Genomic DNA, 25105 nt, shown 5'->3' with positions numbered 1-25105 from the left:
CTCGTTCCCAGCTGGGGAAGGGCCTAGCACGAAGGGGGGAGCGACCCCCCGGACGCGGTGCCAAGGGGCACAGGCCACAGCAGGGGAGGGTCACTCGCTGGGGCGGGGCCGCTCATTAACTCCCCGCAGCCCCAGCTGCGAGGCGGGGGAGGCGAACGCCCGACCGGGAAGAAGGGGCGGGGGCAAAGTGCGGTCCGGGAGGGTGTAGCTTTGTCTCCGCCAGGCCAGGCGCAGGGAAGTCGCAAACTCGGGCCAGGAGCGCAGCGGGTCCAGCTCAGCAGGCGGCCCCCAGTCCCCGCGCAGGAGGTAAGGGCGGCCCAAGTCCTGCGGGATCGGCTGCTCGGGGTCCTGCAATGTCTCGGGGGGCCCTTCTATGGGGGGCGGAGGGAGCGGCCCTCGGGGCTGCTCGCGGCACGGGCTGCCCGGCTGTCCCGGGCTCGGATTGCGCAGGGGCCCGGCGCAAACTGCCCCCGCTCTCGCCGTCCCTTCCCTCTGCTGCGGGGGCAGCTTGGGGCCCGCTCGGAGATCGCCCGTAGCGAGCCCCGCTGTAGGGACGCTCCGAGCTGGGCGCAGCCTCCCCGCGCTCTCTCTGCGTCCCACGAGGGTCCCGGGGTGCCCGACACCGCCCGCCCTTAGCGCTCGCTGCCCTCCCCAGCAGAGACCGCCGGACACAGCGCGCAGCCTAAGCCACGTGGGACTGCGTGAAACCGACCAGGCAGCCACCCACCTCCCCCGCGCTCCGTCCCCGGGCTCCCCGGCCAGTCGGTGACGGCCCCTCCCGAGCGGGGCCCGCTCTGACAGGCGGCCCAGGGCTCCCTAGCCACGTCTCCAGCCGCTTTCTGTGCTGCCTCGATGGGGTGGTTTCAATCTCTAGAGCAATCGGCTTGGCCAGTGAAGGCCCAGTTCCTCCCACCAGTGTAAAGAAGCAGCGACTCCGTACGCTGTAAGGCAATAGAGGGACACACGAGGAAGAGTCGGTCTGTACAACTGTATCTAACGCAACCCTTCAGTTCTTTCCCTGCTGCTTGCATCGCTACTCAAGTAAAGTGGGCTGCTCGGATGGTGTTTCCATTGTGTGACTTCCGGGGACATAGGCTGGGATCGAGCTGCTTGGAATTTGTGAATAAGTTTCTCTGAAGTGAAACCAAAATTTCAGGCTGCTTACTAACCCACTTTGCCCAATGTAGTTTCTGCAGTTGCAAAGCCTGTATTTTCTATAGATTTGTAATTTTGCAGATTTCAGAGTAGCAGCTGTGTTAGTCTGTATTTGCAAAAAGGAGTACTTGTGGCACCTTAGAGAGTAACAAATTTATTTCAGCATAAGCTTTAGTGGGCTACAGCTCACTCCTTCAGATGCTCATGAAAACTCATGCTGAAATAAATGTTAGTCTCTAAGGTGCCACAAGTACGCCTGTTAATTTTGCAGAGTCACTCATCTTTCCTCATGTTTACATTTGTAAGCTCTGGAGCTGTAAGTCTGTATTTTTGGGAAGTATTTTAATACTTAGTTACTGCATCTGTTTAAAACTTTTTAATGTTTAGTTAGAAACATTTAATATTGGCAAGTGAAATTTTGGCGTGAGCTCTTCTATGGGTTTGTATATACTGAAAGTTACTCTGGATTAACTATTCCTAGGGAATTAACTGGGATTAATTATTCAATTTGAAATTCACACCCTATTCTATGCTGAATTAACTTCCTTGGGCAAACAAACCCTAAAACTGATGGTAGTGGAACACTCTATGACAAATGATCAAAAGTGAAAGGGCGTATCTGCATGAGGTAATGCAGGAAAACTGAACCAAAAGCACGTGAAACCCCTGGGTGGAACGTTTCATTCACAAGTGTAGTGGCCTTAATTCACTTTCATTAGGGAGTGAACTGAGATCACTTTTCTGAATGAGAGTATCTACACAGGAGTTTAATACTGTTTAACTAATGCATTTTTAAATTCACACCTTCAGTTAATTTTTGCTTAACTTTCCTGAGTGTCCATGTGTAGACAAAAGTAATAGCTTCAGCGCTTAGCCAATTATATTAAACTTCTTTATCCTCCTGGCAAATCCCAAAGCGTTATGGCCTCTTTGCAGATAGAGTGCCACCCAGATCTGTCTCCAGCTAGGTTTTGGACGTGGTCTAGCTGGATATTAAAATTAGTGGTTTACAAAAAATTCTCAAATGATCTGCAGCTAGGACCACAAATTCTCCAGATAAGATATAAATTGTTTATTAAATGTTCAGCTATTTTCTCAAAACCTGTGCTTTTTCATAAGACCTAGTACCATATTTTTATTTTAAAATGATGCTGTCTCTCCAAAGTATAATGTTAAATCTTATCAGCCTATAACAGTCAGTTTTAAGAAACAGTTACAAAATTCTTTAAAAAGTTCAAGGGTGGGCATTAATCATTTATTTAAAATATTTTTTGCTTGTGAAGTTTTATTGAAGAAAAATGGAAACCAGACTATAATTCCCATTATGTCAGTTGTAAAAACTTGTTTCCTAGGACCCCTGATCAGCTTCTGGAAGACTCTTGGAACCAAACATGATAGAGCCTTTATTCTCCAATAAATTTTGAGGAATATGCACTACTTTAATTTTAAAAATTGCTATGAAAAGATAGAAAAATGGTAAACTGGGAAAAAATCTTATTGTCCAGACAACCAAAAAGTTGGTATGGACAAATGATATATTTAATTACTTTCTGACCTGCACTTAAAAATTCTGGGTGCAGTGGCATACCAGTGCAATCTTGCTATAGGGTCACAATAATGACTTCTTGTCTCCGTTTCCTTGGAGCAGTTGTGTCTCACGCTGTGCTGTGTGAATAGATCACACACATAATTAGCCAATGCACTTTCCAAACAACAGCATGGGCTCATTAGTGGAGAAGAGACAGAATAGCAGTTTTGATATATTTTGCTAGCACGGCAGATCATATCAGTATGTTATGCATGAGGGAAAGACAGTCATCTTATTTTCTAGGACAACCACATTTGAGATAGCAGTTTGTATTGGAGAAGCTGGTTTAGGAGAAAAATTCTTCCTCATTTTTTCTAGGTCATTCTCTTCTGGGCTCTTGCTCACCAAGGAGGGTTGCCCCTCTCCAGGCTTTCCCAGGATCATCTCCTTTTGAGGTAGCTGTCCCAGGAAATCTATAAGGGTGCTCAGTACACACTGCAAGCTGACTAGTTTTATGGGCTCAGAATCATCCTGAATGTCCCTACTTTTTGTACCTAAAAAATGGCAACCCTACCATCAAATGTACAGATTTTTCTTTTTCTTTATCCCTCAAAGCAGTGTCTGCCTTGATTCTGAGGTGCAGGTTCATGGAAAATATATGCAGTAACAGATTACTCAGTTTTAATTTGTCATCTAAAAGAAGACACATTAGCAAGATGCTATTGTACACCACTGGTGACAGCTTTGGCTTTTTCTCTGTAACAATATGTTGTATGTATGTGAAGATTATACACTATGCAGTGCTGATGGTTTTTATAGGTCTGTTATAAGAACTTGTGCGTTCACTGGAAAAAGTTGATAACATAAGGAGTGATGTTGGATACTATCTGTTACCAGAGAGAAGTGACAAAAACAAAATAGCTTAAATCATCTATACTTCAAAAACAAAATATCTTTGAAAAGCTGGGAAAAAAGAGGCCTGTGAAAGATGGCATGTACTGTCAGTAAATACCACAAAGTGCTTTATAGAACTACCATATGCATACAAGAAAACTATCACGCATGACTGGAATACACCAGCATGACTAGATGAAATGTGGAAGTTATTGTAACAAGAGCCAGCAACACCAAGCAGCTTATGCACAAGAAGTGAGGAATATGATGTTCAGTTAAAGCAACAGGAGAATGTATGTGGGCAACCAGTAACTACCCATGTTGGGAGGATGTTCTTGACCAGTTAGTATTTTGGAATCTATTAAAGGGTAGAAATTATTTTCATTAGATTTTTTTAACATTTTTTTCATTTTGTATATAAGAATAATCTCAAAGCAAACTTAAATTCACTTCTATTTCTGAAGCTGAATTTCACATAGTAAAAGTACAACTAAATGGTCTTAACAGGCGTTATTTCTTGGTCCTGTTGGATTAATTCTGTATGAATATAACTGTTTAAAAAATTGATAATCTGCCATAATCACTTTTAAAGATATCTGCTTTATTTTCTTGTCCAGGAAGACACTAGTGTTGCTGTTAATAAAGTTAACTTGATTAAAAAAAATCCCCATTAATGAAAGGTTGCAGTACTTGCAGATAGTTGAGAGCATGAAAAGAAATACATTCTCTCCCCCTTTATTTAATAGCAATTGAGAATCCTAGAGCATTATGCTTACAGGCTCAAGAATACTAATGCCACTGTGTTGTAAAAATAGCAGTGATTGGGGACAGCTGGTAAAGGTACAGTTAAATGTGCAGCTTTTCATTTTAGTCATCAGGGAAACTTTGCTTCTATGGTGAAGAGAACTGTAGGCCAGGGTTCATACAGACTCTGAGGCCATGTCTACAGGTGCCGCAGAGCCATAGCTATGCCCCTGTAGAATGAACGCAGACTACAGCAATAGAAAGGGGTTTTCTATCACGTAGGAACGCTGCCTTTCAGAGCAATGCGAGTTAGGTTGAAGGAAGCATTCTCCTGTTGACCCGTTTGCATCTATGCTTCGGTTAGGCTGGTGTAGCTGCAGCACTCAGGTGTGGATTTTTTTACAGCCCTGAGCACACTACTTATACTGACTCAAGTTTTTAAATGTTGACCAGGCTCGATACTTACATGTACTGGTCTGGAAGTTGACTACCTTCCCTTCAGGTGGGATATGAATGCAGGCTCATTTCTGCCATGATACCCTGCAACCATGCTGTTATTTAGTCAACTCAATTCTTGTAGGCAACTGAGGAAAATCTATAAAACACACATTCCATTATCAAAAACATAGTAATATGGGGATATGTCCAATCACCTTGGCCCTTTTGTTTGTCATTTTTCATTTAGTCTTTTTCTGTTAATCTTTTGATTGTGAGCTCTGTGGCGTAGGAACCATCATCTCTCTAGCATGATGATGGGGAATACCAGAAACCAATACTGTATATCTTTTCTTACACTGTAGATACTGTAACACCAGCTGTACCTGAAGTTTTATCTACTGGTGTCCTGAGGATGGCACATGTGGCATTTCTAAGGAAAGACGCTACTGTAAATTCCTACCTGGAGTAAATACAAAACCACTTTTCTTAATAAGCCTTTCTCTCTCAGTTGACTGAAAGAACAAAACTGACTACTGGTGCCATCCTGAGTGATGTATTTTTGGCATGCTATTGTTCTTTCACTGCTGCAGTTGGGTACGTTATCCTGTATAACTAAGTTAATATAACCAAGTTAAGGGAGCAAACTTGTGGCAGATACAGAATTTCTCTTTAAACATTCCTATTCTGCTGAACTCTCCTACAAGAGCAAGTAATCAGGAATGTTTTAGAGAATTTCTTATCCTTGAAAGTGAGTGGAGTTCCATAATTGCCTGATAAATTTGCATGACAAGCCATTGGCATAATTTGCTTTACTTGAGAGCTTCTCTAACATAAGCCAAACTTTTAAGCATAAAATACTTTTTATTGCTCAACTCTTTCTACACTGTGCCAAAATATGTTTAGACATCTTTAACTTATTGAGGAGATCTGGCTTGAGAGATGGATATGTAGACATAAGGAAAATACTAAAGCAATACTTTAAATTCCTCCTGAATCCTGCCTCAGAAGCTTGAAGAAAGCAAATGGTTTATTTAAAACAAACAAACTTCCACAAAATCGTTGTCCCTGATTTAACACTTCATTCTGCATACTCAATCCAACTTCAAGAGCTATGTGCTAGGGTAGTGTCAGATCTTATGAGCCAAGCAGGGTTGTGCTGAATCAGCAAATTATCCCAGAGACCTCAAAAGATCATACTTCCTATGGAAGTGGTGGTGGTAGCACAGTAGGTGGCAAATCCTCCCAGTGTTGTGCCAGCAGGCACTGAACTCCGGAAAGGACTCTTTTTCACATGACACAATAATAGCAAGTGTCAAGGACTTTTTTACATATAAAGATGCCATGGTAGCTATTCAAAGGGTATTTTTATCACTTGTGTTGGCTGAATTCCAGTTTGTGTAATTACATTACTCCCTTTCTGTTTCAATTGGATTAAGATTAAAATTGTAGACAAAAGCAAAGATAATGTTGACATATGCTGTGAAAGTGGTGCACTACATGCCAATGGTGGATGAAAGATCTCTCTCTCTCTCTCTCTCTCTCACTTATTTACTATATGTGTGTGCGTCCCTATACAGGTTCGGTGAATTGTTTGAATGAGAGAGGAAAATTAACACCAGACAAATGTAAACTTCAAAACACCACATGGCCGTTTATTAACAGGGAGAAAATCACAGCTTGGGCTGGGGAGGAGCAGTTTTATCAACTAACAGTACTATTGGAACAAGAAACCTTTACACAACCTGAAGCAATCTATTTACATTTATTAACAAGATGTTACTTACTGTGAAATTAACTGCCCTGTAAAACCAGGTAAACGAATATACCAAAGAAAACAAACTCTGTGCACACTGACCAAATACTATTATTAAATATACCAATTAACTTCAATAGCAGTTATTACAACAACTCAGTTCTTATATACCATATATGCACAACTTTACATCAGACAACAATATATGCAATTCTGTACCAAATAAGAGAGGGGGAAAGAGAAGAGACTAAGCAAAGCACAGAAAGAAAGATTAGAAAGCAAGTACCATATTCCAGGCACAGCTGACCAGCAGAACAGACACCGGAAACATACCGAATCCGTAGAAGATAACATTGAAAAAGCAATAAAACGACACGTCCCGAGCCGGCTATATCCGGAGGAGACCCCTGGCCGAAGGGTTGATCCGGTCCTTCAGTCAGTATGTGGATACTCCTGCAGATCCTGGCACGAGGCATGGTTTTATTCAAAGGCCCTTTTTACACTTGTCAGGATCTGATTGGTCCCTAGCTCCTACGCCCTCCAGGTTCCGAGCTGTTGCCCCCTACACAGGTAGGATTTGCACACAGCACACTAGAAGCTGCACCCAGCACACTAGCATAGTTTTGCACACCACCCTAATCTGACCGTTTGAACTGAACTATGATTGGTCAGATTGGGTCCCTTTGCCCACAGCACGCTGGTGTTATGCACACAGCGCTAACCTGACCCCTGGGTTACCAGGCAGAAGAGCAGGAGACTGCACACGACACTAGCCTGACCCCTAGGTGACCAGGAAAAGGAGCGGGAAAATGCACACGGCACTCTAATGTTGCACACCGCACCACAGTGTTGCACACAGTACCAGTGTGACCTCTAGATGACCGGCAACTGGCCATACAGACACCATGTTGGAAAAAGACCTTAGGGCTGCGACAATGTGAATGCTGTAAGATTTAATGATAAAGTATTTTGAGATCTGCTGGTAAAAAGCCTAAGTGCAAAGTAACTCAGGGATGAAGGTGTTTGAACTGGTGACAGAATACTAGTAGATCATTTTAAAATCAAAAGCTTCTTTTTCTGCTTGTGGTGCAGCATGTGACACTTACTGTTGTCTGATACAGAACATTAATGCTTCCCAGACTTCAGTAGTTGTCCCAAATCATGTTGCTCTTTAAGAAAGTTGCTTGTGGAAGTGTTGCTCAGGAAAGTCACTTGCCTTAGCTTTCACAGAGCATATAACAAAGCCTTAGTCTGCTTTCCGTTTTGGAACTGGACACTTTAATGTGAAGAAGCTTGATCCTTGCTCAGGAAAATGTATAGCTCAAAACCTAATTCCAGTATCAAGTGAAATATTAGTATCTGTTTCGCTTAGAGCTCCTTGCTTGTAATTAGTTGATGGTGGTTTTTTGCTGTTGTGTACATAAAATCAGGTCATGCTGAATCTTGTTTGTATTTCCTCTTGTGAAATATTGGAAGAAGTCAAGTCCAGTTGTGAAACTGTATTTCCTTTTGGCATCCATGCACTGGCCCAGAATCTCCACTGTCATGTTTCCTTACTAATAATAGATAGCACAGCTTCTGGATTATCAGGGCAAATTTACGTTGCCCTGGTATAGGTTATAATCGTCTGGGAGGTACTAAACATATGCTAGCTGGCAATGGATCTTATGACTTTGTACTAGCTGCGTACAGTCAGAATACTATCGGCTCTGGTTATACTGAGAATAAGTGAGGGGGTGGTGGCTGGGCCAACTCTGCCCCGCCAGAGCGCTTCCCTGGGGAATTCTCAGCTGGCCATATCAGGCTACTCTCCATCCCACTTGTGTAGCATGTGTGATTCCTAATTAATGCAAGTGACAGGAGAACTGGACCCACTAAATCTAAAGGGTGGATATTCCTGGCACGCCAAACTTTTATGCCAGTGCAACTCAATTGACTTTAACTTACACTAGTGTCGGTGTAAGGTGAATTAGGCCATAGTGTTTAAATGTACATATGCCCCGTCCCGGGTTTGTCTGGGCTTTGTGTTTTGGAGTTTGTGTTCCCCACCTCCATTTTACTAAGAGATTATCTTCACTGCTTATGGTTCCTGTGGGGGAAATTCTACATTAGTTATTTCTGACTCATTCACAATGCCTTTTGTTTCCTTCTAGTAAAGTTCACCTGGCCACAGCTTCTGTTTCCTTCCAGTTAGGACATCCTGGCCAGGTGTGTGTATTTTAAAGATTCCACCAGTGTTCTCACAGTGTGTTTTTCCTAGAGTAGGAAACACCCCCTCCCCCAAAACAAACAAACAAAACAGTCCCTCCCACAACTTTCCTTCCTGTTTAACAAATGTGCAATGATCTTCATGGGCCAAATTCTTTTACACCATTATGTGTACTTGAGTTTCTGTGTGATAAACACAGCAAGACAGATATTCCTGGGGAGTTCAGGTCTGTGGCTTGCCTTTTTTAATGCAACAAATAAAACATTTAAGCAAAAGTTTAGCAGGGCCTGGATATTAAAATATATAAAAGGAACTTTTTTGAGGCTTAATGAACAAAAGTATTTTCTTTCCCTGACTTTTAAAATTGCACCAGCTTAATCTTAAAACACTGAGAGGGAATTTCAGGATGGCTGGCCCATATTGAATCAAGTACAGTGGTCTGGAGCAGAGGACCACTGGCTCTAATGGATTTTCAAATGAGGAGAGTTTTCCTTAGGGAAGAACACTTATTTTACAAAATCTGAAGAAGCGGGGTTTTATGCTCATAGACTTACAGACTGTAAGGTTAGAAGGGTCCATCGTGATCAACTAATCTGATTATCTTCTGTTTTTGCATTAATGAGAGAATCTTGAACAGATCTGAGCACATCAGGCAGACTATTGCCAGCCTATCCTAGGTACGAGTGAGGTGCCTGTTACTGTTCCCTGCATGCCATAATACGTGGTCTCTTCCAAACCGTATATAAGACACATTAAGCACATGCCTCATTTTGCTTTTGTCACTTGTTTTTTGAACTGGCTTGTTTACAAGCTTTCCTCTTAACAAACTAGACTGTGTGTATTAAGTTTCTCTTGAGCTGCATGTTTGATAAACAAGTGGAATGCATAGACTTCTGTAAAGGAGGTGTGGTCATTCTCTGACTGCTTTCTGAGAAGCGTTTTTAAAAACCAACCCAACAAAGCTCTCAGTTTCAAGCAAAGACATGTAGAAAAGAAATTTTTATTACATTATGTCTTTAATTAATCAGAATGTTGAATTGGACCTTATTATAGGAGAGCGGGAAACTGTATGAAAATAAGTCTTCTCATGAAGAGAGATGGTTGCTGTTTTCTATAACCTGCCATCCGCAGCAAGCAAGTCTCTGCTCTGTTGCTATACTTGAGAGCAACAACAAAATTAATGATCATAGGAGAATATCCTCCTAGCCTTATGTAAAAGTCTTCACTCCAGTTATGCACAGACACAAAGCAAGTTGCATGTCTGCTCTCAAACAGAGGCTAAATATTCTTATACACAGAGACCAATGATTTAAGAAATACAGTCTTTACCTTTTTCTTAATCATCCATATTTTGATAGCAATGTAATCTTTGATCAAATCAACTTTTACACACCATGGTCTAGTACTTCTCTGGTATAACTCCAACAAAATAAGCTGGCATTTTTCCTCTTACCAATGTAATTACAGCAGTAGTTGGTGATTATGACAGTGCCCCTTCAAGACTGATAATTAGTACATTAAGCTTTATGTATTTTTCTAAAAATACATAAACCAATTTTTAGTTTGGCTTGCAAACCCGGCCAGGGGGAGTATCTACATCCATACATTGCAGCATTGTGTTAGTACAAGAGCAGGAAGTGAAATATCTATAAACAAATTGTCATGAGACAAGTTAAAAGTAGTATGGGCTGCATGAATGGACTATAAGGTGGATAGAAAGCTGGCTAGATTGTCTGGTTCAACGGGTAGTGATCAATGGTTCCATGTCTAGTTGGCAGCTGGTTTCAAGCTGAGTGCCCCAAGGGTCAGTCCTGGGGCTGGTTTTGTTCAGTATCTTCATTAATGATCTGGAGGATGGTGTGGACTGCACCTTCAGCAAGTTTGCAGATGACACTAAACTGGGAGGAGTGATAGACACGCTGGAGGGTAAGGATAGGATACAGAGAGACCTAGACAAATTAGAGGGATTGGGGCAAAAGAAATCTGATGTGATTCAACAAGAACATGTGCAGAGTCCTGTTCTTAGGATGGAACAATCCCATGCACTGCTACACACTAGGGACTGAGTGGCTAGGCAGCAGTTCTGCAGAAAAAGACCAAGGGGTTACAGTGGACGAGAAGCTGGTTATGAGTCAACAGTGTGCCTTTGTTGCCAAGAAGGCTAACGACATTTTGGGCTGTATAAGCATTGCCAGCAGATTGAGGGATGTGATCATTCCTCTCTATTCAGCACTGGTGAGGCCTCATCTGGAGGACTGTGTGTCCAGTTTTGGGCCCCACACTACAAGAAGATTGTGGAAAAATTGGAAGGAGTCTTGCAGAGGGCAACAAAAATGATTTAGGGGGCTGGAGCACATGACTTATGAGGAGAGGCTGAGGGAACTGGAATTGTTTAGTCTGCAGAAGAGAAGAATGAGGGGGGATTTGATAGCTGCTTTCAACTACCTGAAAGGGAGTTCCAAATAAGATGGATCTAGACTGTTCTCAGTGGTGGCAGATGACAGAACAAGGAGTAATGGTCTCAAGTTGCAGTGGGAGGAGATCTAGGTTGGATATTAGGAAAAACTTTTTCACTAGGAGGGTGGTGAAGCACTGGAATGGGTTATCTGGGGAAGTGGTGGAATCTCCATCCTTAGAGGTTTTTAAGGTCAGGCTTGAGAAAGCCTTGGCTGGGATGATTTAGTAGGAGATTAGGTCCTGCTTTTTGTGCAGGGGTTGGACTAGATAACCTCCTGAGGTCCCTTCCAACACTATGAAATACTGTAACTAGTTGCTGTTTAAAGTAAAAACACAACCCCTAACCCATAAATAATGGAGACTTTTTTTTAAAGGTTGCTTCAATTTTAATATATTAAAATGTAAAAGACATTTAAAATATAAATATTGGTGTAATCTGACAAATCCTTTAACCACTTATTTGTTCATTAACTTAAAAAAAAATAAACAGTTCTTCATGAAGAATTTATTATCCTCTTTCCAGCTCTTGAATTGTGTTATCGAATCATCGTATACTATGTACTTGGTTTCAGTCTGTATATATTTAAACAGATTGGGAAACCAGCCCAACCAATAATTATGGATTAAAGGTTAAGTCAGTGACTCAGTTCTTCCTTTCCACTTCTGACCTGTTCCTCCCAGTCCTGAAACTAATCCTGTCTCTTTCAGTTACTACCAATCAATATTTGTATGCATTGCTGCACTTCCTGATTCCTTTCTTCCTCTCTTTGCTGTTGGCTCCCCACAGTACACATTTGAGTCCTATCTTCACAGATGATAAAGGGTGCATTTTTTTTTTCTTTTCCCAGTGAGACTGGCTCTGTCAATTCAGCCAAACATGATTAAAAAGCCCTGGTAAGCTGCAGTGTACATCCGTGTAAGGAAAGTTTCTCTACCATGTGTTGGCTAACATGGTTACTAATACATAGTAAAATCTTAGGTGGTGTGTACACTATGGAGACCATACTGGCATGGCTACGTGGGCACAATCCTGTAGTGTAAGCACAGCCTATTCCAAGAAAAGGGTTTTCTGTCAGTGTAGGAACACTGCTTCCCTAAAGAAAGATAGCTACGCTGATGGAATGCTTATGTCAACGTAGCTGTGTCCACACTGGGAGGTTGGGTTGGCATAACTGTGTTGGTCTGGGGGTATGTGTGTATGTAGGGACGTGGTTCCCCCACACTCTTGACTGAGGTACGTGTAGCTATGTGGCACTAACTTTTAAGTTTAGACTAAGCCCAAGTGCGGACAAGGCAGTTTGTAGTCTTCATGTGTAAACTAGTCTACCACTGGGCTTTTTAGTGAAGACAAGGCAACAGGCTAATGTTGGAATTAACTGGCCATGTTATGTCTTAGGGGTGAGCATAGATTACAGCAGAGCCATTGTTTCAGACATGTCAGGCCTTGTCTTTTTGATTCCTGTGCTACTTAAACTGTATCCATGTTGTGTATCTCCTTCTCCCTGAGTGACCATATCCTTTGCTTTGTCTCCAGTAGGATTTTACAACTTGGAACTAGTTCAGGTTAGCAACTTAAAAACCAAAACCCACACCTTTTCTTAATCCAGATAAATGCATGTAGTTAATGTTGCAAAAATTATGTAGACAATGCCTACATCTCCATTTTAATAAGGATTCAGAGGGCTTTTTAATTGTTAAACTGACATGATTGAAAAATACTTTGTGTGTGTGCTTATCTAAGTATACCATTGCTGAGTTTCACTCCACTGTGCACAGGTGCCTTTCAGACAACTCATAATTACAAAGTTAAGTTTTATCCTGAGGACTTCTTGTATCTGTTGTAAATCCTTGATAAACTGGGTCTGATGGAAATTTTGCAAGAATCTGGACTTCAGCAATAAATCCTTAGTTAATAAGTTATGGCTCTTTGGGGATCATTTTTCCCCGCAAGGTTTTAATGTCTCCAATAGCTAGACAACTAGATTGTGTAACCAGGTGTCTCACATTTCTGTGAGGTGTGGCCAGCAGAAGCTCTTGCTTGTTTAAAGTCAGCAGTTTCAGGTTAGGATGTGAATTTGAACCCTGTTCTTGGCTTCAGATTGCATGGGTTTATATCCTGGGAACTTGCTTGGAGATTCTGGGCTTGCATGAACTCAAATCTCCAACCTAAACTCAGCTGAAAGTACCACCTTATTTAGCGGGAAGGAGAATCATAACTACTCAGGATTTATCTGGTTTTGAATTGTTTCAAACTGTTTCCACCCACAGATGTATCTTCACCAGGCTTGAGTATGGTTATGAAAGTTTCACAACCTCCATTTCATACTCGTCATGGGAGAGGAGTATCTTTGTGTGTCACTCCCTGGAGTAGGATTTGTCACTTGGCATTCAGCTGTTTATATTTAATGTAGTAGCTAATCGGAATAAGCGTCAGTTTTAGTTTGAGTGGAGCTGCTCATCAGTGTTGTGGTTTAACAGCCTTGCCTACCCCTCAGTTCAGTGACTTTTGTGCTGTGCAGAGAAACAAATCTGTAGTGGGAGCCTCTCTGGGTGGAAGGACTTAAAGGGATGCTGTCTCCTCCCCATAAACAATTTTTTTCCCTCTCCAAAAGATATAGAGGGATCTGGGCCTGGGGGACAATGGGCAGGGCTGGGGAGCTGGAGCAGCAGTGAGTAGTTATGATTCCTTAAATACAATTAACAAGAAAAGTTGGGGTAGGTGGATTTTATGCTGCTACTAACTCTCCACTGAACACTCGGTGATTCATCTTCACCAAGTAACACAGCATTTGGGTGCAGTGACTCAATGGCACTGGTCAGGGGAGGGAGACTGCAGACAGTTATGGAGGGATGGAGGCCAGAACCTTTGGCCCTTGCCTCCTACCCATGGTTCCTTAGATTGGAAGCTGAGGAGGAGTGATAGCCTGCACAAAGGAGCTACAGTTTGTCCATTATTTTGTGCCACTGATTTAAGGGGATATGTATATAAAATGTATTAAAGTGGAAGGAAACTGTCCGTGCATCAGTGTGAAAGTAGATCCAGTCTTACATTTAGTCTGTATTGTACTGTTAGAATATTTTTTGTATATTCTAGTTTTGGATCATTTAATATAGCTTAATTATTTGCATACACAACTTAAAAATAGCTCTGTGAGGCACTGTGCTAAACTGATACCTTTCTACTGTCTCCTTTATCTTTTGCCATTTATATAGCCTATTGCCTTTCACCACCACCTTTGTTAGCTGAATCATTATATGGAAAGAGCTTTTTTTGAGGACTGGGAGACAGGACTCCCAGTTCTGTTTCTACCTCTGCCACCCATTCATCACTGAGCCTGTTTATTTCTTTCAGGTAAGCTGATTTCTCTTTGAATTAAATGAATGGCTCACTTCATATATCCCAACTCTCAGTCCATTAAAATGCTGCTAGACACTCAAGTCCTGCCTGCTCTGAATGACACTTAAGATCTCCTGGGACTTCTAAATCGGGGCTTGCTGTAGTGTTTCTGGCCAAAATTTCTTCTCCTTTCCAAACTTGAGCAATGTTCTTACTGTTGCCATTCACTCCACAAGTGGGTGAATGTCTGTGATGTGTTATATGTAAATAGCAGTAAAAGCATGTTGAGTTCCAAGATAAGCTATGGTATATAATGTAAAATGTTTTGGGTGGATGAGTGAAAACCTAAGTAAAACATTGGGACATCTGTTGGGGCATAAAAATTAATCTTTTTGTATAAAATATCCTTATTTAAACTAAATAGGTTTTATATTGTTAATATCTGGTTGAAATCATGACAACCTATGTTAATGGATAATCTTAGTGTAATTTGTTCTTCTGGCAATCCACATAGGGTCATCTCTTTTGAGTTCTTCTCCATTCTAGTCTGTTCCTCAGAATCTTTGCAGCAGATCAAATCCTTTTGAATGACATCCATCCATCTAGTTTTAGGTCTTCCAACTCTTCTCTTCTCAGTGTAACAACCTGTTTTCTATTTATTCTTTGTCTTTTCACATGCCCAAACCATATAACTCTGGATTCCCTCAGCTTTTCTGTAACTGGTACCACCTTCACACTTCCCCTAATTTTTGTTCTAACCCTAGGCATCTGTCTTTAACATTTCCACTGAACTCCAGATCTGATCCTATCTCTTTCTCAATGCCCAGTATTCAGTCATACCAAAATGCAGACCTAATTACTGTCTTGTAAATCTTTATTTTCAGTTTAATAGACATTCTTCTATCACTTTTCTCCATTTAATCCATGCTTTCCTCTTCTGTTCATTAGTTTGTCATTGAGTTCACCATTATTGTCTACTGTGGAGCATAGGTACTTAAACATCTGTGTTTTTTGGTAATGGTTGCTCCCTTGCTCCCCCTGACTTGCTCTCATTGTCTTCCTGCTGGGTATTATTGAATCTGCAGACCATATATTCTCTTTGATTTCTGTTAGGTTTTGTGCCATTTTTTTTTAAGTATACACCTGTATCTCTAATTTTTCTTCCCCTTCCTTTTTGCTCTCCTCCTCATGAACTAGACTTTATTGGCAAAAAGCACACATCAGGGTGCCACTCTAGATGTTTTCTGTAAGGGTTGAGCACTGATGTGAACAAAAATGGGCTTAGTGCCGAGCCTTGATGTACTCCAACTCTTACTAGTAACTGTTCAGTTTCTCCACATGGCCTTTTAACTGTGGTGAAAGCACCCGTGTACATGTCCTGGACATGTCCTATATAGTCTTCAGGCATCTGTTTCATTCTCATACACCATCAGATGACTTCCCTCCAGAATGTGGTCATAAGTGCTTTCAGCCTTGAAAACAAGGGGCAAGGTTTTCCTCTTTTCTCTGTTCTTCCGCAACCAATCTTAATGCAAAATAGCATCCATTTATTAACTTGTCTGTTACATACCCAAACTCATTGTCACTGACCTCACTTCTCTTCATAGTCTCTTCTCGATGATTTTATTCCAGATCTTCATTGTGTGGCTCATGAGATTATGAGGAGACATTACTTGTATGTCTCCTGTTCTCTTAGAACATATTAGTACTAATATTTTTCACCAGACATCTTCCGTCCTCATGATGAAATTAAACAGTTGTCAATGTGTTCACTACTTGCTGCAAGAACTTCTACTACTGATATGCTGCCAGGGACGAGAGTTTTCTTATTTTTCATGTTGCTCCATGCCTCTATAATGTCTCTTCCTAGGACTGGTGCCACCAGATCCTGGTTTGGTTTTACCATTCAGCACGAGTCTCTTCATACTTCACCTTTTAAAGTAACTACTCCGCTGTTCCTTAATCTGGTTCTCATTGAACTTGTTTACACTTTCATTGGCAATGACTTTGAGATCAGTGTCTTTAGTTCTCTTATTGCAGGTCTTTGCCAGTGTAAAAATTTCTTTCTTACCCTATATGGTGTGCTATAATTTATTACAATTTAAATAAAGTATTAAGCAGTACATGATTGCTGTTGCTCTTTTAAAGAAAGTCAAACCACGGAGCTGGTGGCAGTCACTGATTAAGCACTTGGAACCAGAGTTTGTTGAATCGAGGTCAATGGCTTGGAGCCTCTAGGTGCAATGATACAAGAAAGGGAAGTTGTATAAAGTATTCACAGTCAGGATATTTTAATTTGCTCGTTCACCATATATTTTTATCTTGAGGTTAGTGATATCAAATCTCTTACAAACCTGATCCACTTAAAAAACAAAACAAAAAACCCCTCTATATTACTTCATCACCTACCTGACCTACTAAAGACATGCTATACCACATTTTATACCACATCCAGACATGTTATACCACATCCATGTGAAACTGGGCATGCTTTTACTGATATGAGGCCATGTGAACTGGTGAACAGCAATGATAGAGAAAATCATAATGTCCAGCTTTCATCTAAGTCAAGCTTAATGGATAAACCCCAAGAAATGTATGCCTATCTTGAGGCTATGAGATTTTGTTCTTTTTATAGTCTGTCCCTTCAAACTTTGTTCATATAAATATTTACTACTTTGAAATTTATTTTTGTTGCAGTAGGCAAGCATTAAAAAATGCATTGGTTTAACTAGAGATGTGTGGCTTTTTGTCTTTTGTTTGTTTAATTAAATCTATTAAAACCACTGCAGCGTTGTTTGCAACAGTGTGTGGATGCTATTTTTTTTTTTTAAATGAAGCCCAGTTGCTACAAGGTTTGAATCAAGTTGAGTGCACAGTCAGGGTTTTTCACCAGTTTTTTTTTCTACATTGTTCTTTTAAACCAAAGCATTTTTAAACTTTAATCCAACTTCGAATATAGGCAAGGCCCCTGACAGACTCAGCCAGAAGGAACAGTTTCTGTTTATGTATCTGAAGCCCCAGTAATGGACAACAATCAACAGAATAAGAACATAATACTTAAATGGCATTGGCGCACATTTACACATGAAGGAAGAGCTGTTCCTGAGAAACTCCGTATGTGAACACTTATTCTGGAATAAGGGGGTCTTGTTCCTGTTTAACTTAACCCACAAAGTGAATTAAGGGTTTGTTCGATCCAAAACTGGTGTTGATTTTTCTTCTCTCCAGAGAGGCTCTTTTTAGGTAATGAGCTTCCCCCCAAAATATAAATAACTCTTAAAATGTTGTTCTAATTCAGCAAGGTTATATAGGATCTGATTTTTAACATGGTTTGAGTTGGCTTGATTTTTGAACAGCGGTTAGTTAAAACCTCTCCCCTATCCTTCCTATGCGCTCCCACTTACCTCGTTTCTCACAATCAAGCTTCTGCTCCCACTTCTGGATTTTGAAGCATTTAAAGTGTGTGTAGTTGCTTTAGGCCTTGCTGGCCTTTAAGAAAAAAGGGGAAATTTAAAAAAAAGATCTTTTACTTGTCACTGATGTCCTTGAACTTGCATGCAATGTCTAAGTAGTGCTGAGCACTGATAGACTGTCTCAGTAATCCATGTGACAGCCCAATCTAGTTTGAGCTAAAATGGAATATTGAAACAGTGCTGTTGAAACTGTTGCCATGAGCTCAGATATCTAAGCAGCATCTAATCATGGTTTATATTGTCAGCTACTCTATCGACTTTTTTCAGTTAACATCTGATTATCTGACTCATCAGTTTCAGAGGTAGGAAAGTCTCTTAGCTGCAGTCAGTTGTATGAGGCCATTGGGCTTCCAAATAGTTTTAGGTCCCAGTCTAGCAGTGAGCTCCATGTGGTCACAGGGATCTGTCTCCATGGAGCTTGTTGTGGATTGAGGCCTTAATTTATTCAGAAGGCCCAGAAATTGTCAACTTTTGAAATGGTCCATATAAAACTTTTTGCCCCCCCAAAACAGAAGTGTAAACTTCTTAAATTATAGCTCGATAGAGCCGAATGAAAAATATTTTGTCCACACAAATATTGGGCAGGCAATGGAAAAATCCTTGGCTACACACACATGCCACAAAGCCCTGTTTCTCATGACACATTAGCAGAGAGGGTGATCATCCTTTCCACTTCTTGAAATCAAATTAAGTGTTATGCAGCTTGGCCTATGGCTAAACGTAAATTAGCTGCAGTGCTTCAGTGTGGACACTCAGTGCAGTGATTTGGAACACGTATAGACTAGAAGGCTGTCATAGCTGGGATGTTTGATCTAATAGACAAGTCTTCAGAAATCTTTGGGAGGAGAAGAGGGAAGACTTTTAAAATTTGTGCTAGTGTAGACAAAGCCTTTTCATTGGCAAAACAGTGTATCGGTTAGGGATGTGGAGGGAACCTCCCTCCACTGGCCCTCCCCCCCCAACGATACATATTTCACCGACAAAAGGGCCAGTGTGGACAGCACTATGTTGGTGGGAGAGCATCGCCTGCTGACATAGCTACCGCTGCTTGTTGAGGGTGGTTTAATTATGCTGGCAGGAGAGCTCTCTCCTGACTGCATGAAGCGGCTACACATGAGGCTTTACCGCTGCGGCAGTGCAGCTGTGCTTCTGTAAGCTCTAGGTCAGAGGTGGGCAAACTATGGGCTGCTTACGGCCCGTCAGATGTTTTTATCCGGCCCTCAATTTCCTGCCGGGCAGTGAGGTCAGGGGCTTGCCCCGCTCTGCCTGCCCAGTGCTCACCAGCCTCTGACTCTCAATTCCCTTGATGAGCACCATCTTCCAGCATGCAGAGCCCCACTGCACAGGCACTACTTCACTGCACTGTTTCTGGGATCAGGAACTGCCTTCCCCCGCCCCTCAGTACAGCAGCCCCCTCTCCCCACATGCGGTAACGCGCCCAATCCTCTCCTATCGCCCCATCCTGGAGAGTCTCAAAACCGCCCGGGGCTGCGCCTATCCCAGCTAGGGTGCTTCTGCCTGTGGCGGTGCTCGGTACAGCCGCCTTGGTGTCCTGCTGGCAGGCCCCTGGGAGTACCTGGTACTGCCCCTGTAGAGCCCCATCCTGCGCCACATCCCATGAGTCCTCTCTCCCCCACCAAGGTATCCCTTATAGAGCCCCCCATTCTAAACTCCATAGAGGGCCCCTCCCCCAGGGCCAGCATGAAAAGAGGGTGTGTGTGGGGCGGGAGGTGGTGGTGTTGGTGGTTGGTGTGTACAGGAAAATAATTCCACAGTGAAGTCATAAGGTTTATTTTTACGAGAATTTCCTTGTCGTTTTCAGTACAAAACCCAAGAGATGGTGATAGGTTGAGTGAAAAAACTGTTTTGGCAAACAGCAAGTGTGGTAAAATTGAAAACCCTTGAAAGGTCAAGGATCATATTTTAAACGTGATTTTAATGACTCAGCACTGGGGTTGCGTTGAATCCAGTGTGCTAAGCATGTCCTGGGTGGTTGATGGCAGGTAGCACCCTGGAGGATTTGAGTTCCAAATAAGAGAAATTACAGGCGATGGAGGGGAGAGGTTGCTAGCCTGCTATGTTAGTAAAAATGCTGGATCTGCCTCTTACAGCATCTTCAATTAAAGAAGAAAAGGTTGAGAAAAAACAAAAATTTATTCTGGAAATAGTATTTTTGGATGAGGAGAAGCACTGTATACAAAAAACTCTCTAAAGAACATTTTTAAAATCTTTAAAAATAAGACTAACAAAAAATCCTGCTCAGATTTATTACTCTGAATAAAATGTTTGTCTGCCAGCCAACCACCTTGTTACTTGTTATCTGAATGTACTCTGTACTATAACTTTTTTTTTTTATTCCCTAAACAGTTTGTATATTTTGTCTGTTTTCCAGTTTTGTTTTAGACACAATGTCTGCTCCAGCATCCCATCTGCCAGCTCCCACTGGCTACCCAATCCCATCAGCACCCCCAACATATGAAGAGACAACAGGAATAAACACTTACCCTCCTTATCCTGCCCCGGAATCTGGGCATGGACCAAACATGAAGAGTATGAATCCTCCTCCGTATCCTTCACAACCTGTTCCAGCTCCTAATCCAAGTAAGTCTGAAATACTGTTCAGTGTTTTTATATCTGTAGTTTCCCCTTGGGGCCCTAATCATGGTGCCATACAAGCATGTAGCAATCATGGTGCAGAGAGATTCCTCCTTAGCTGCAAGACTTATTTGTCCCACTGTGTACATTACATGGAACTAGAGTGAAATGAATCTCACATGTTTTCAAGATATCACCTATAACTGCCTCATCTGACTTTCTACTGCTTCAAAGCCAGGTTTATTTCTAAATCACAAGATATTGTTCCGTCGATTGCAGTAGTGTGGTTTCCTTTTATCTTGTAATTCATAGTGTCCTCAGCACTGACTGTATTTTTATTGCACAATGTATTGGTTTAGACATGAAAATTTTCTTTCTTTTTTAACACCTGTGGTAAACAGTGCCTTTCTCTTTGTTTGCTCAGTTACAGTTCAGACTGTGTATGTGCAGCAGCCAGTAACATTTTATGATCGCCCAGTTCAGATGTGCTGCCCCTCCTGCAACAAGATGATAGTGACACGTCTCTCGCACACTTCAGGAGCACTGACCTGGCTGTCATGCGGCAGCCTCTGTCTGCTGGGGTATGTTGATACAACATGTAATGCTCTCATTTGTGATTCTCTCCATGCATGTGATTTCCATAGCTCAAAGAAGGCTGGGGAGCTGATCTCAGAAAGGGGTGGAGTCTATACCTGGTGGGACTCTTTCATTACTCTCCCTCTTCCGGAGAAGGAAACTCCCAGTCTTGTTTTTATTAAAATATGAACATAAAGCCTTTTAAACAAGCTAATAATGCAGAGAAGTTTCCGCTGAATGTGTGTGAAAAACCCCCTCCCACTCTGAGCAATCATTCAGAATCCCTTTGACCTTTAGCATGAGGGAGGAGAAAATCCTGGGCATAACTGTCAGCAGCTTCAGTAGATTTATGGTCTTTCCATACCTGCTGGGTTTGGTTAGCTGCTCTTCCTGTGAATGGGACACCTCAGGGTCTCGGTGACTCTCACGCAACCCCTGCAGGGTTCACAAACCCTGCTTAAAAGCCAGAGTGAAGTATAGTGCCAAACTCTGCATGGCTCTTCCTAGTGCTGCACTATCCCATTTTCAGTTTGGCAACTACTGTACATGGGAAGAATGTTACTTGCCATGAATTGAAGACAGAACGAAGGATGCTGTTTTATCTTTGCAGGTGCGTAGCTGGTTGCTGTTTCATCCCCTTCTGTATTGATGCCCTCCAGGATGTGGATCACTATTGTCCAAGCTGCCAAGCCCTTCTTGGTACCTACAAGCGTTTGTAGGCAATATCAAATATTGAGTGAAGATGGATGTTCAAGATTGTTCAGCACCTTTTCAAGCTCTTTCTGAACTTCTTGAAGATCTCTGTGCATTGTCATTGTGAATGGATCAAGATTTATCTCACTGTTCTTGTAATAGTAAGAATCTGCTTAGGGGGACTCAGGACTGTTAAGGGGATATATAGTCTGTCACTTCACAGGCCACTTAGTCAAGTTGGTAGTGACCAAATTTGTCCCTCTATGGCTTATGCAAAATAGCTGATGGTGTGGGTCTGGTTAATATTAGAAAGTTCCCCATGTGGATTGACACCTCTGTCACAGAGACCCAGGTCTGAGCTTGCATGCAGGCAGACTTACCTTCTTACGCCTAGAAGTGATGCCTCTGGGAAAATATTGAAGCGGGTTGGCAGGGGACTGCCTGTGATGGTCCTATTCTGTGGCTAAAAAGGACTTCTGGTCGCCAGTGTAGTCAATCTGATACATTTTACATGCACTAAAATTCACTTTAAATTTGTTTTTAAAAAATTGCCTTTAAAAGAAACAGAACCAAAAATAGCCTTAAGTTTTTGGCTTTTCCCTTAGGCTGCTTTACCAAATCCAGCCCACTCAGGCTACCATGCAGATGGCTTCTCAACATGGTCTCCCAGTTTCCTTGCTGGTTGTGAGTTCAGTCATACCTTTAGCGCTGCACAGAGTGTTTTTTTGTGCAGGATTTTTTAATAAATATTTGTGTGTGTATATATATATATTTTTTACTGCTGAGTTATAAATCTGTGAAAATTAGCTTTCTGATGGAAATGCTGATAGAGCCATGGCTCGATCAGTGTTGTCTTTCCTCTAATATAATTACATGAGCCAAATGATAAATCTTTAAAAAACAAACAAACAAAAAAAACCCCTTAGGCCTTTAAGTTTATAAAGCTTGGATTCCATCTGCATAAATGTTAAAATCAAACCAAAACAACTTTTTACTTGCTATTGGTGTAATCTGATCACATCTTTTCATTAAGAAGGTAACTTCTTTTGTTAAGGAGTTTCACTGAGTGAGTGCTAGCTGGATAAGACTTGTATGGTGATATTTCAAATGAAAGAGAAGTTTCCAAAATGAAATATGGGTAGAATTTCCAGAGACTGATCACAGGAATTGAGGTTTGAGTCTCTGAAGATTTGAAATACTTCTCGTTATTGGGGTAGAACTGTCTGACAGAAACTACTGCCTAACGCTGCTCCTTGTGTCAAGTAGAGCATGATTCCACTGCTGAAGGTTCAAATGTGTTTGCTGTGATTTGGTTGAATGAGGTCTGTGTAAAAAAGCAACATCAGAAGTTGAGTTTAAATATGAGCTGTGATTGTAAAGTTGTATTAACCCATGAAAACAATAAAAATTGCAACTATAATTCTTTAAAAAAAAAAAAAAAGTCTCTCTAAATATTTGAATGGGGTAACTTTTTTTTCCCCCAAAACATTACAACTTGTAACATTGAAATGCAGTGGCTATTGTACTACAGATACATAGCTGACTTTTATTTCTTTCTTTTTCTGAACTGATTATGCTTTTTGTGGTTCACTTTGCAAGTGGTTTTAAGAACTACTTCTATATTTAGAAAAAGTTTCAGGTCTGATATTTAGCGCACCACAAGAATTTACCAAAATAGCAGCTAACTGACAACAGAATAATGGAGGTAAAGAGCTGAAACTATTTTATGTACTTTACACTCTGCATTTATGGTGTTTGCATATTACATGTGTGCTATCTGTAGACAGAGGTTACATTAACTCAAGAAAACCAAAGCTTGATGACAATAGCAATACCCCATAGTGCCAAGAAGTGTCAGTAGGGGTGACTTATGTGGAAAGCAGAAAAGCAGGTTTATGTAAGGTTGTTTTTGTGGTATTGTAATCCAAATAGAAGATTCTGCTTTCTATTTTGCAGTTTGACTGTTCTGTTTTTTCCATAAGACTTATTTTCAAACCTTACTATATCAGCATAAGCAACACTACCCTAATAACAGAATATTCTTCTTTTTAAAATGTGGTTGGATAAGTTTAATTTTCTGTAGTTTCAGATATGCTGCTTTTCCCAAATATGATCAGTGTCCTTATTTTGACCATTTTTACATTTAAAGTAGTTTTTCCTACTGTTTCCCACTGGTACTGGATATATGCACCTATTCTGTGCTGTTTGTTTTGCAATATTATACCAGTTTTATATTAACTCTCTGCACACACGTTGTATTGACTGTAACATGCTAATAGCAGAGACCTAGAAGCTGTCCCATGAGGAACTTGAGCTCATCGCAGTTCACTGGAGTATGAGTCAGCTTGCCTCAGAGCATTTTGTAGGATCTGGATCTAGAGCTGCAATTCAGTTGTTAAAATATTTGCAATCAGGCTATTGGTAGAGACTTTACACAAACATTAGTTGATCCTAATTTATAACCTTATATGTGTCACAATGACAAATCATGCCTTTATTTTATCCACATCTCAAAATATAATTCTTGGCTCAGTGTTTTTGTTTTGAGACAGATGGAGCAAAAAAAGCATGTGACACTTATTAACTCTTCATTCATTGGCCTGATAAAAGGCAGATTTAAATTGCACCTCTGTCTTTGGTCACATCACTCCTTTTCCACATAGGCAACCCTGTTTGTTCAACAAACGAACAACAGATACATTGTCAAAGAAGTATTCACCTAAGTTCCCCTATCCCTACATAGTGATGTCATGGAAAACCTGAAGCGATATCCCCTCATACTCACAAGGCACAGAGTTTGAGTTTTGTTTAGGGTGCGGTTTGCCACATCTCTTTTTGTCTTGTCAGAACCGGAATAAGGCTTATTGCGTGGGAGGATTCTCTGAGCCTGATTTTAGCTTTTGCAGGTGGTTTAGCAAGCCTATCTACTACCCCCTCTATGGTTTTGTTCTGAGCATTGCTCCTCAGATATTGTTTCTTGTGTATGTAGAGACGTATAAATTGAATGGACCAAAACAATTTTCAGTGTCCAAATAAGTGTATCAAGGAAATGCAGGAAATACTACATTGTGTGTGAGGAAAACGCATTCGTGTTCTGGGTTACATTGAAGTCACTGTTTGCTTTTATTGCTGAATATCTTTTACAATAAAATTGTGTTTTGGTTTTTGTACAGAGTGACAGTTGTAATGTTATGAAATATTGCATCCAGGGTTCTGGCAGAGGGATGAAAATGTGGGCTGGAAAGGTGAT

At 41.2% G+C, this 25105-nt stretch overlaps 1 protein-coding gene across 4 annotated transcripts; it reads left to right on the top strand.

The window, feature by feature from the left end:
• The first annotated feature begins 221 nt into the window (after positions 1 to 221).
• Positions 222 to 25030, top strand: LITAF (lipopolysaccharide induced TNF factor). Of its 4 annotated transcripts, XM_030577987.1 has the most exons (5): positions 222 to 306; positions 14392 to 14530; positions 20384 to 20592; positions 21011 to 21167; positions 21773 to 25030. In XM_030577987.1, the coding sequence occupies exons 3-5, from the start codon at positions 20400 to 20402 to the stop codon at positions 21879 to 21881; spliced, it is 459 nt and encodes a 152-aa protein (XP_030433847.1). In that variant the 5' UTR covers positions 222 to 306; positions 14392 to 14530; positions 20384 to 20399; the 3' UTR covers positions 21882 to 25030. The 4 variants fall into 4 exon arrangements, with proteins under 4 accessions (XP_030433847.1, XP_030433846.1, XP_030433849.1 ...); XM_030577986.1 differs by lacking the exon at positions 14392 to 14530 and having other exon boundaries at positions 230 to 306; XM_030577989.1 differs by lacking the exons at positions 222 to 306; positions 14392 to 14530 and adding an exon at positions 743 to 943.
• Positions 25031 to 25105: the final 75 nt, after the last annotated feature.

This window comes from Gopherus evgoodei, chromosome 10, assembly GCF_007399415.2.
Source record: "Gopherus evgoodei ecotype Sinaloan lineage chromosome 10, rGopEvg1_v1.p, whole genome shotgun sequence".
Classification (NCBI taxonomy): Eukaryota; Metazoa; Chordata; order Testudines; family Testudinidae; genus Gopherus; species Gopherus evgoodei.
This window is presented reverse-complemented; position numbering and strand designations above follow the sequence as displayed.